General features: G+C 38.2%; 1 protein-coding gene across 2 annotated transcripts in view; it reads right to left on the bottom strand.

The window, feature by feature from the left end:
• The window catches only part of PTPRN2 (protein tyrosine phosphatase receptor type N2), a 661203-nt gene that overhangs the window by 406810 nt on the left and 240913 nt on the right, over window positions 1–13480 (bottom strand). For both annotated transcript variants that reach the window (XM_064505751.1, XM_026103068.2), the window contains exon 6: window positions 7056–7527. In XM_064505751.1, coding sequence (XP_064361821.1) covers window positions 7056–7527 — 472 coding nt within the window. The remainder of the gene's footprint in view (window positions 1–7055; window positions 7528–13480) is intronic.

Here is a 13480-nt window from a genome sequence, read left to right on the forward strand (position 1 = left end):
ATAGCTGTATACAGTTTTGGAAAAGAAAGAGTCAGGTATTTTGTCTTTCAATCAGAAAGCTGCTCTCCACTCAGAATTATTTCATACATGGATATGTAATGGATGAATTTCCTAAATCAAATTTATTTCACTTGGAAAAAATATAGTTTTTTTCAAATGTGAATTTTGCCAAACACTGTTTTGATTTGTCAGCTATGAACAAAATGGAGAAAATGTTTTGTCAGTCACATTAAGGAAAGAAATATAAAATGACATTCCAGGCTAGGAAAAGCAAATGGACAAGATTTATCAGACATATGTTCAGAAAAAAAAAAAGTGAAAAAAAGTTTTGAAGATAAAAAAATTGAAGGACAATGGACATTAGAGGTGGATTAGAAGGTATTATTCAGGGAAGGTACTTATCTGACTTCATATATCCTTTAGTGCCATTTTACATTACTCTGTGAAGCTCATCCTAATTTCCTTTGGAGTAAGCTCACTTAATTAAGGGCTTTCTCTGGCATCTTAAAACCATTTTCAGTCGTGCCTCTGTTCTGCTTATTCATACCAATCACTAATTTACCATATATGTGCACATGCATGCAAGCAAGCAAACTCACTTTCACATATGTAGTACTGGGTAAGAATAAAAGATTGAAAGCACATGAAATTCATTGAAGGAGTTATACACTGCTTTCAAATCTCTGTTGAATGTAGAAATTTACATGTAAGTGTTCAGAAGGCAATATACAGCCTTCTCTCCTCTAGCAACATTCCCCTGTTAAGCACTGTGGTAGGACATGTTTATCATCAACTCAACTTTGGGACCATGCTGTCGGTCTTCAGGCAACCATAACAGTGACTTTAAAAGTAGGTGTGTAAAGGGGAACACATTACTAGAGAAAGGGCTTAAGAAAAGAGTTGGAGATTTTGCTTCTCACAGCACTAGGGAAGAAGAAGTAAGAGATGCTTCTGCTCCAAGGAAAAGGCAGTTGAACATCTGTGAGGACAATAACAGAGGGCTGTTTTTCACTTGGAAAAGAAGCCAAGACTTTGGAAATGTCCACCATCTTTTGGATCCCAGGTTGTTAGCAGCAGAGGTTAGTGCCTGCAGCTGACCACCACTTTCTCAATGCCATCTCAAGGCAGAGATTAATTTCCTCCCATTTACCTCATAATTCACCAACTAAGCTAGTGCCGTATTCCCTAAACTATTTAGTCAGTATGAGCCAATACAGTTTAAGCAGTTTAATCAGTAGGTTCACTGCGACTGGAAAAGGGTTTTGACACATGGGGCGAGGTGGTCCTTTGATGCACTTGTTTTGCCAGATCAGAAGGATACATCTTTCCTCCAATAATCCACCACGATGATTTTATAAAATTCTACTGGTGAAGTGGTATGCTGTCAACTTCCTTACAAAATACAATTTTAAACACATTCAAGTATGAATATCAGTAAAAAAGTTACAGTGAGGTCAAATCTATGATGCTGCTTCAAACTGTGGCATCCAGCAAAGAAATGGTAGCATACTGAAATAGCGGAGTGCTTGGTTTGAGCTGATTGAAAGAAAGTGTTCAGTAAGGAGAGAGTCAAAGACCTAAATTCAAAACTATGCCAGACTCTCCAGGCCAAGATATTTGAAGGCAACAAAATTAAGACTGAAGTTTGGCAGAATCTAAGTAATACTGTACAGCACGTTGCATATTTTCATTCCCACATTTTACTGTATTGTATCTACCTCCCATTTAAATTTAATAATATAGTAAAAAGATAATCACTAAACACTTTTCTTCAGAAAGACAATCTACAAGAGCAAATTGATTCAAACTACAATAAAAGTTTCCACCAGACTTCATCAAACTGAGCTCAGTAAACTTTTTCAAGAAGCCCAACAACTGTCTGGAAGATGGCCATTAGGAAAGGATGCTACACACAGCAGCGATGCAGGACATTAAGCTCCAGGAAATACCAGAGTTACCAGATTTCTGTGAAAGTCTTGTGTCTATTTAGATATCACTTCTGTTTTTATGTTTTATGGAATTATTGGCCAATAATCTGGCAGAAAAACCTAAATTATTGAAGCAGAGCTAATAAAGTCAGGGAAGAAAAGACAGAATAGATATCAGTTGCAAATCAAAACTGAAATTTTTCAAGCAAATATATAAAAACATTTTACAAGGCACATCACAGTAGGAGAAAACATTCTTGGAACACTGATTACCTGACGTCAGTGAATCTACAAAAGATGGAAAACAACAATAACTTCATTGACTCTCTTTTTCAAGAGTTTTGGCCTTTTATCTATTGGTACGAATAACTCTTGATGTGCAGCAGTTAGCATTCCAACTACGAGCAAGATTTTGAAGGTTTTGCAATCATCTGGAATATTATTTTGGAGAAAAGCAAGCTGTCCTCATAATAGTTACAAATGATCATAGTCATTTTTTAGTGCAGATCAAGAATCTATTTCTAAACTCATTGTAAATGCTGAATGTCCATATAAAACAGCTACATCAGGAATGAAAGGCTTATAAGAACCCACAAACATCATTCATTAACATCATTTGCTTCTTGGCAAAAGGAGGAAGAAAATGCCCAATACAGCCAGCTGATTAGAGTCTTGGGCATGGTTTTCCCGCATTCAAGATGAGTTTCCTAAATATTAAATGACACTGACTGCTTTAGGGTCACTCACTCACTTTCCTAAAACATTTTTGAAGCATTTTTGATTTGTTCAACTTAAGAACAGAAGCAATCATTGAAACCACATTTCTTTTCTCTTGCCTAAGAATCCTTGTTTTCCAGCCATATCACTGAGAAGAATGCTGTTAGGTTACTACGATTTTCAAGTTATTAGGAAACATCCTACCAAGAAAAAGTTTCAAAAATACTTATGTGCTTAGTAGCTTAAGCTCAATTTTTTTTCAAATTTTAGACACTTTGGGGTCTCAAGTTCATTCAGGGCTAATGCTACTTAGGGTCCGAAAAGTTCATCTATTTTTTGAATACAGGAACAAGACTTTTAAAATACATCAGAAGAGTCTTTAGAATAGCATAGAGTTTTTAGCAAAATGTATAGGAAGATGTTTCAGACCATTCCAGTAAATAAAACAGCATCAAAGTGTTTTGTCTTATTGAGTAAAACTTGCATGAACTATGTTCATTTATTTAAGATAACTGAGGTCAAATTACAGGAATTTTGTGATATAACTCTGAAGTAGCTCAAAATACTGATATGAAAAGTCAACAACCTGGGGTTTCCAAGCTGAAAGCAAGCCTTGAGCCTCAGAAACTAATTTGCATCTGCATTTGAGTTTTATTCGAATGTTTCATTGAATGTTGTTATTTAAAAAGTTTTATTCAAGCCAGTCAATGGCCATTACATCAATATCTGAGGACAAATCTTAAGACAGAATTTCATTTCAGGTCATATACAATTAAGAAAGCTGTATTAATGTAACACCACTAGATTTTTGTTTGCTCATTTGTGTTGCATTGCAACCAGCTGTCAGACCAACTACTGAGCTACTGAACAACAGGCAGCCAATATAGCCTTGTCATTTCAATTCCATTTCATTTTTCCAAACCCACTTTTTTCTCCATATCTATTATCTCAGCAAAGTCTTATCTCTCCACTCCACTTCCACAGGTTCATTGTCGATAACAAAGCAGTCTCAATCTCAAGGGAAATAGAAAGAGGCGTGCAGGGAAGAATTACACAAGATAAAATGAATGGCCACAGGCCGTACTCCAGATACCACTGGCAGGCTCACTGCAGCTTCTGGGTCATTAAATAAATCTGCTTTAGAGGAGCCTCCTGCACCTCTGATGTCGTTATTCCTGGTCTGGTCAACACCACTAGGACACTGCCCATTGAAAGAGCACCTTGAAAATGCAACGTAGGTATTACATGTTACCTTTACTGAACAACTATAAGTGTGACTTAAAATGCCAAAAACTGATAGCAATATCAAGCTGATATATATTAGGAACATCATGTGTTAAGCACACTGGAGGAATAGTCACCAAAACGTCTATAACAGCCTGGGGAAAAAGAGGTCTAAATAAGGAGGCTTGCAAACTTCATGAAATTAATGATATGCTGTTAATCCATGCCCATGTTAAAAATGGAAGTCTGTGCTTGTTATTATGGCTCTTGGCCATGTTTTTATGTCATTTGCAGATGATTGGATAAGGCTGATGCACAAATAAATATCAGTGTATGCATTTACAAGCACCTTTGGGTAACTTAATATAATTCTTATGAATTTCTTAAAATCAGAAAATACTATCATAGAAAAGCAGGTGGATCCTGCAATAAGATGTTGGACATCATTTAAGGAGTATGTGTACTTGAACATGCATGTAGCTGTGTACGGCCTTTGTACTCTTCCACCGACCTCTTCTAAATAGGACTGCCAGTGCTCCACCATGTTGGCTTATAGGGTAAACCAAATTTCTCCCTTAGCTCCAGCTTCTGGACTGCGGAAGACCAGTTCCCTTTCATAGTTATTATGGATCCATGATGACAATAAAAGCAAATATTTCTTAGATGTCATAATTTTTAATATCAACTTCACCAGTAGAATTCACCCTATTAGGTTTCAACAGCAGCTTAACAAGGGAAAACAGATTTATCACATGGCACATAAATCATGCCTCATACTCCGCTGATGACACCGCCAAAGCCAGTTTGCCCAGCAAAGAGTTTTGGAGCAACAGAAACTTTGCTGAAATCACAGCACAGCACTTCTGCATGATCCGCAATCCCACGGGGCGAGCTGTCCACTTCCAGCCCATCAGCCTATTGACCACCTATCAGCTCTCCACAACAGGAGGTCCTGAGCACTGCCTGGACTGGTGACCACAGCTTGGCAAGAGAGAGGATATACAAAAATATTTTTGCTCTATAAATGCGGACATTTGTTATTTATTGAAAAAAAAATCTGAATTACTAATTTTGTGGCCTTACCAAAGCAGCTGAGAAATATATTCTGTACTGTTTAATACATTGAAAATGACTAGGCTAGAATAAATCACTCAAGACAAAACTGAGCCAAGCTCTAAATATGGCTGGTGCAGAAGACAGATTAATGATTTCCACTACTGCACAGTGACTACAAAGGCAGTACCCACGCACATCACGCTACTCCTAGAGGTAATAGTTTCCAAATCTGATAGAAAAATAGCTCCAGATTTCCTTCCCTTGTATTTCTCCCTCAGGGTGCCTTGTTAACTAATTTACCTGCTGCTGTTTCACAGCAATTCCCGTGCTAATCTGCTCAGTACCTTCTGGATTGTTCTGCCAGTCAAGCTTCGCTTTTCTGCTTAATCCTGAATCTGAGGCAGCAGAGATGAGAGCTCATGTGATTGCCCTGTTCTCTGTCTAGTTCTGAACCATTCTGTGGTTTGGGGAACACAGGAGAGGAACAACCCACAGGCATACAAAAATCTCAAAACGCCAGACAGCATGGAGAAAGGTCAGATACAGAAGGAGAAGAGCTGGTCAGTCTGGCAAATCTGACTCCAATCCATCATCGACTACACTGGTGTCTGTCCTCACCACTTCTTGTGAGACTATTTAATGGCACAAAAATACAAAGGAAACCATATTATTCACTTCTCAGCAATTCATAATTTTAAGTCTATGCAACACTTAAAAGCTAATGCAATGGGAGATGTTCCTACAGGGCACGTTATTATACATGAAGTCAAAGCAGCACAACCCAATGAATTGTGAAACATGTTATTCCCTCTAAGTGTTAAGCATTTTTTTCCTGGTTGGCTCCTACCAGGAAAGGTGAAGTGGAACAGCTGGAGGATAATGAAACCAGCATGTGCCTAGTTTGTATTGAGTCTAGCAACAAAACTGTCTAACCTGTGGAAGGGACTAACAGTGCCACCTGGATTTGATTTTACATTATAGCTCGTTCCTTGAAACCTATTATCTCTGGGCACCATACCAAGAATGCTTTCACTTTCAAGCATCCTTTAGATTGCAAGCATTATCTTTCCTCTGCTGTAACTTTGACTTTTTGTATATTCTTTAAAAAAAAAAAAAAAAAAAAAACAAATCAAAGAACATTAAACTTTATGGATGATATTAACTTCAGAAGGGATTCAAAGAAACCCTCTTACATATCACTTAAATGGTTGGGTTGGTGGTAACTACACTGTAACAGATGTAGCTGCCTGGCAATGTCTGAGGATCAATTATTTTATTTTTCAGGCATTCTGAACGACTTTAATAACATCAATAGCTAGGTTAGTTTAGAGAAACAATAAAGGGAATGAGTTATTTTCTAAACTCTATCTGATCCCCAGCCATGAAGTGAAGACATATCTTGACTTACAAAGCAGCACTTGAAATGCATCACAGTATCCCATGAGATGTAACACTCCATCTTCATTTAAATATTTTTCAAACTATTACATATAGCAGAAATCAGAATCTAGTCATGGTTAAGTAGCATTAGCAAAAAAGATGAAAATCCCGCAAATTGTTTGTTACGGATTGTCCAGCCAAACCTACCTGTAACCCCCCCACACCTTCTTGTGTTACTGTCTGTTCACATATCTGTGTAATTGAGAGACTCCTCCTCTTTAGGTGTTTTGTGCCAGAGTTTATTTCAGCATTGATTTCTTTGGCTGACTTTGAATTTTACCCATGGTCCTTGAATTTCCAGTTAAATAAAGAGAAATGGAAAAAAAAAATGGGCTGTTCTATCTTATCTATATACGGTGCAGGATGCATGCTTAAAAACAGATTTGACAGGAAAGATATTCCCATAATTACATGTTGCTTGTAAAGTACTTTGAAAATATAAAGAGTTATACAAGTGATGGGTCCTACTGAGTGCACTATATTTCTGCATGCATATGGAAGGTGGGTAGATATTTGCAAGGAAAGAGTAGTTAGTATGGTGAACATTATTACTGTGAGTATTATGGAAGACAGATGAACATGTCAATAGTAGGAGACACATAATAATGTCTATTTATATCTTTCACAAAAATGCTTAGTGAACATGAGGGAAAATTCAGACAAGTTTAAATGAATAAATATCAACTTTACCATCCACTGCACTCAGATGGTCCTTTGGTTTGTCCTGGGAAGATTTTTGATTCAGCATCTCTGAACTTGGTCCAAGCACTCCAGGTGCAGGTCTTGGCTGCAAAAATTTCTTCATTTCGAAATCTTCTGCTTTTCCTTTCGTAAAAGTTCCATCAAAATGACTGACTTGAGAAGGGTAGAGCCTGTCAGCATAAACGTGAGACCCTTTAGTCCTGCTGGGAGGGCTTTTATCACTGCTTTGTGCTGACAAGTTCTGCATGATGTATGTGTGCAGTGCAGCTATCAGAGTTTTTTGGTCAAGCTCCATTTCTGACTCTGGCAGGAGTTTGTCCGGCGGCGGCTGGCTGAAGCTCCTTCCAGGAAGACTTTCAGTGTGCTGTTGATGGGATGTGGCTGCGTGGGCCAAAGCAGGTGGGCTTTCTTTGGGCTTTTGCCTCATGTAGTACCTAATGGGATCATTATAGATGTAGGTCTAGAGAGAGTAAAGGGTAGAAAAAAGGACTGGGTCACTATGACATTATAATGATTACTCTTTTGCAGGAATCATAGACACAATCCTTTGTGTTTTACCGATCATGAAAAAAAAGAAAAATTAGTATCTGTGGTATAGCCATAGACTGCAAACTTCAAGCTAGCAAGTTTGCTTTAAAGAAACACCATCAGCTTGGTACCAATGTGGTAAAACAGCTTACTAGATCATTAAAAGCAAGAAAAAGAGATTAGAGAGAGAATGATAAAATTCAAACTTGATTATAGCTATGTACACACTATTTGCATTCCTTTGGACAAAGAAGATCTACTAAAGCCAGTTTTCCTTTTTCATTTTACTAGATTGCTGAAAATAACTCTCTTTTTTCAGGTTACTTACTAAAAACTAGCAACTCAGAACAAAAATGCCGTTTTATAAAGAATGCTGAGAAGTCTAAAGAATAATTTGATCTATACAAAATAATTTGTTCTATTTAAAATGAAATATTTGATTTTTTCACTAAATTAAATTTCTAATCAATATGTCCTTTGACAGTATAAAGAAATATGAAAACAGTCATTTGATAGGTTTTTGAATTCCTTGATTATTTTTCAAGTAAAACAACTTGACAAAATAAATAAAAATGTGCAAAATGTTTCAGTCACCTTAAACCCACATTTTTAGTGAAAAAATGCTGAAAAATTTTGGCCAGCACTAGATCTTTATATTTTCACTTTCAGATTTCTAATGCTGCATCAACTGGGAGTCTAACTTTGCAAGACAACATCTACTGTTTTCGTTGACATTTTATATTTTTTTGGATAAAATTTAGATTTTTGGACAAATTCTAGATGCCCCTTAAACTTTGTCCTGTAAAAAAAAACCCAGTTCATTAATTAGTATCACATTTACTATAATTAATCCTAGAAGTGTTTTTGTTATGATTGCAATCCAAAGGATTTTATCTTTTTAAGAACCTACTTGTCTCCTCCTACAGAATTTCCAAAGGCCTTTTCCTCCACTCCCTCCTGAATACGAATTTAAGCTGAGAGATTTACAGTGTACAGAAATATTCCAATTAAATTCTTGGTTAGTTTATAATTCCTTTGGGACAGGATTTGCTGTAAGTGCATCGTATACTGTACAGATGCTGAAAAACAGTTCCCAGATCTCAGCTGTGGCCTCTTGGATAAAGTGTCACACGTTGGAAACTTCTCAGAGGACATTTCAGCTCTGTGAAATATAGCAGACTGCTGGTGTGTCTGCGCACCGGTGCCAGAATACTTTAGGGCAGAAAGCACAGCAAACTATGGCCAGCGTGAAGAGACTAAACGCTCCAGAGAAGAGCAATTAGAATTTGGCCAGAAAATCATTATTTATGTATTTCCTAATGGGCTTTGTAAAGGCCATATAAATAAGGCCCTTAAACTGCTCCAAAGATGAATAAAAACTTTTAGATTTTATCTGATTTTGTATTTTATGAACAATAATTTTGCCTTCCATCAGAAAAATTTTATTCCTTCTGGTAACAGACAGTTGATTTTATTCCACGCTTGCTTTGCGAGAGGGCTATTGCCGCTCGAAGGACTGAAGAGGTTCAGTCAGTGATTTCATACAATGACTTGCAGATTTCTGGCTTACGCATATATGCAGCTTTGTTACAGAAAGCAGACACTTTGGCTTCTTTGGCCTGTGGTCCACCAACCTCAGGGATTTTAATTCTGCAGGTGGTCTTTAACACAGAAGCGCATTTTGTTGATGCCAAGAAATTGGGCTAGTGCAAGACAGTGTCAAAGAAGACAGAACTGGAGAGAAAGCACTTTTGAGAGTGAAATATTTCAGTGTCCCCTGGGAACTGTATCAAACAATAGAAATGTAGCAGCTCCGGTTCAATGCACCAGCTGCAAAATATGCACTGTTTTCATATACAGCAAGAGGGGAGCTGGTTGCCAAAGCACAGGTTGAACACGGTTTCCATGCTTAATAGCAAATCACAGATGTGAAAAACTACAAGTCATATATATTTATCCTTTTAATTTCAAAAGGGTTTCTGCTTGGGGTTATTTACAGGATTAGGTGTTGTGACTCTTTAATGATACACAGCGCTCGGAAGGAGCTGCAGAGGGTGACACGGAGCAGTCCTGGATGTGCCAAGTAGTTGGCAACAAATTCACATGTGTTGCTGTCCCCTCGCTACCCTGTACCTGCCCCCCCCCCGACTTTGCAGTCTCACCTGGCCTCTCCCCAGCTCCAGCCCTCAGCAGACCCTTCGCTTCGCCTCTCCAGCCCAGCAGAAGTCGGTCCCCTTTTTGTGCCAGAGCAGTGGCTGAAGCAGGTCACGGAGAGTTTAATGAGCAGCAGAGATTTGGGGGGGTGGGGAAGTGCACAAAAAGGGAGAGGGATGAGGGGAGAAGGGGACAGTTCCCTTTCAGCCATGGAAAGGCAATAAATCGGCTCAATCCATCTTCTGTAACTGCACCCTAATTTGGATCTCTTTCCCTAAAGCTCCTTCTTTGCCTCTTAAGCTTTACCAAGAAACCGACTCCTTTACAATAAACCAGAACCAAGGAGAACAAAACTGCTAAGACATTCTCAAACTGCTCGTGACAGATTAGGGTCAGGTGGTGAGGGCTGGATTTTGACGAGCTATTTAACAAGTCCAGATATTCTTAAACATTACCAGATCTGTGATTTCCTGCTCTTGTCAACAGCAAGCACATCTAGAAAAAAAATCACAGCAAACCCACTGCAAGTGACTGTACACAAGTTGCACGTAAGTAAGAGCCAATTGCAGGCTCAGAGCTGCACCTCTGCCGAGACAGGGCAGTCTCTCAGCAGCTTGACAGGTCACACTTCTGGTAGTCAGGGATGAAATATCAAAAGTCCTAATTAAAGTACAACACCAACAGCTCAGCTGTCTTGACAGTGCACTCGGTTACTAGCCCATCTGATATAGCTTCATCTGACTTAATTAAAGGACTCCACAGCTGTACAGCAATTCGCAACTCGGACAAGGGAGAAAAAAAATCCACCCCCACCCTGACTGAAAACACAACACCAAAAAATGCATGCACCAACTGAAATAAATCTAAGCAAAATTGCAGTGTGGATACAACCCTAAACTATGGTGTTGTGCTAACTGGCATGAAAAAGAAATGTAAGTTTTACAGAAAGAGGTGGGAAAGTAACATCTATAATACCTAGTTCAGAATCCAGAGACAATTTACATTTTAAGTTAAAATGCAGAACACTATCATAATCTTAAGTGTTTTTTGTAATCTAATCTTCTGCAGATGGACATTGCTAGTTTGACTTGTTTGAAAGTTAAATGGAATAACCCCATGGTCAGTGGCAAGAAGAATCTGTAAATTCCCTGGTTGTTGCCTTTGGAAAAGCTGGTAGCATTATAGAGTTAAGAAGTAGAAGAAAACAGAGAGTAGGAAAATTTTAAAAAGAAAATTCATTTTTACACTAATTAAACTTGATTTATATGAAGCAATGCCAGTAATTACAAAAAAAGACAAATGAGATGTGCAGAACTAACAAAGAATAGTCTAATTAGCATGTAACTGAGTAATATTGAATAGAGTTAGCATGCAAGTCCCTATTATTATCAAGACATTTTTTAATAGATAAGATACTGTTCAATTATCTTACGTCATTCATATAACATCTTTAAAAATTACTCTGAATTGCTAAAATATTCATGTTAAAAAAACCTAGTTCTTCCATCTGGACAAGGTTTTCTTCTCCTTCACCACTTCTCAAATAGGTTATCTCAATAATTCACACATCATCAAAAAAAACCACACACTAACCTTTCCAAAGACGGAATTATTAGGCCAACGTCTAGTATGGTTTAGGTATGTAAGTAACTGACATTTTCCATATGAAAGTTCACAGAAGGGCAGATTAAATTATACCTTACAGATGCACTGTGCAATCGTTTGTGGTCTACATGTTTTCTTTTACAAAGAAGTATTGAAATAAGGGGGAATATGAGATACATACAGCACAAGACACAGATAAACACTATTTAATTTACCTACAAAGGGGTAGATTGATTTTTGAATATTTGGCTCAAGCACAGAAGGGCAACAGAACTCAAAGCTATGGCATGGAATTTATGACAAAGTACTTCCTTTCTTGAAGATGCATTTGCTAAAGGCATATAGAGCCAACAAAAATTATTTTCAGGAATGCAGAAAGACAAATCCCTTCTACTCTCCAATTCATTCAGCCTTTTCTCTTTGATGCATCTTCAGATATTAATTCATCTTTGCTACCCCTTAAGTTTGGTTGGACCAGGATTCCACCTACAACACCTAATCACAGGAGCCTGAGGCTTAATTTACTGTGCCACTTGAGAGAGTGGCAATATGCACTCTAAAATTAAAAAAGAAAAACACAACGAACACAAGAACAAGGCCCTTCCTGACCAACAGTGGGAAAAAATAAAAGTTTCCAAAGGCTACCAAAAATTGAAAAATCTAACACTTTAATTCACTGTGTGGAGTGAAGAAAGTATAAATTTTTCTACTAGAAGTTGTCTATTTGCTTTGTGAACCAAACGCACTTACATCATGTGTCTTTGCTTCGTCAGAAGTATCATTTACTGATGTGAACTGCTATGTAAACAGGAACACTGCTAGATCAGCGTGTGGGACGTGAAGTTGTAGGCGATGCCAAACCTTTACTTTGAGCGAAATCCAGCCATCAATGAAACATGAAGGACATATCTGCGCTGTGCAGTGGGTTACAGTGCAAGATTTCCTGAGCCAGACAGAGCTGAGCAAGCAGTACAGCTGTGCCCTTACACCAGTGAGCAGTGTCCTTCCTACCAGTAAGCAGTTAGTCCTTGGGTAACGTGGCCTTAATTCTTCCCGACGGTGAGCTGTTGTTTCCAGACAGTGCTGCACTGTGTCAGGAGGATATCTTAGCAGGCTTCGAGTGGGCTGATGGGGAGAATCTCTGCTCTAGCAGCCTCTGCTTGAGTACATGGCATTACACAGCACGCACCAAATTCAGTGTTAGGTTTGTCTGACAATAGTGGTAAAGTCGATGAAAAAATTCAATTTTCTGAGCAGTAGTGGAACGAAAGCTTTTTCTACTACCTGAAAATGGCCTTTTTACATATAGTAGATGACAGTAACATGATATGATGTAAGAAAACACCACAAAAAAGCAAGGGCTTGGAAGATCATTTCAATATCCAGAAACCAGGAAGGAGGCCAAAGAGTGCCTGCTGTAGCTCCTCTGGGATGGGATAGCATCAAGCTCATGGTCATTTGACAGATTCACAGATTTAAGGCAAAAGGGACCACTACGCTCGTCTCATCTAACCTCCTCTTATTTCACAGATAATTTTCTGTTACTATCTCCTATTTTCTTTCAGAGTAGTACAACAGCTTTGAAACCATTTAAGAGCTACATCAAAGAAGCTTAGATAGTAAAGATGGTTAATCAATGTCCTGTAGTTTGCAGTGTCAAAAGCTTGATCAAGCAAAATGGCTGCTCAGAGTCGCCTTTGATCAGAATTGGGGCTGACTTCGCTGCTGAATTCTGACTGTGAAACTGCAGTGTAACAGGACTGTTTGGGGTCTGGCTGCAAATATCATGCAATAATCTGCGCTGCCAGAATTTCAGATGGCAGAGATTTGAGTATGAACAGCCTATTCTACCATTTTTAAACAAACACTCCTCCAAAACAAAAAAGAGAGCAGATAAGTACATTAGTTTCTTTGATGTGCAAGTTACAATTTAAGAAAATCACTTTTAAGTCCCAAATGTTCCCAGACATTCTTATCTCTGTTGTAATGCTCCGAGCTGTATCCCGAACCTTTAACTTTCTCCAGCTGACTCTCCTGCATGACCAATTTAATTATTAGTTACCATTTCTCATACTGCTGGGAAATTCCTGGGTTTTAGTCTTCATAACTAGGTCTTTCTCTCTGTT

The sequence above is a fragment of the Dromaius novaehollandiae genome, chromosome 2, assembly GCF_036370855.1.
Source record: "Dromaius novaehollandiae isolate bDroNov1 chromosome 2, bDroNov1.hap1, whole genome shotgun sequence".
Lineage (NCBI taxonomy): Eukaryota > Metazoa > Chordata > Aves > Casuariiformes > Dromaiidae > Dromaius > Dromaius novaehollandiae.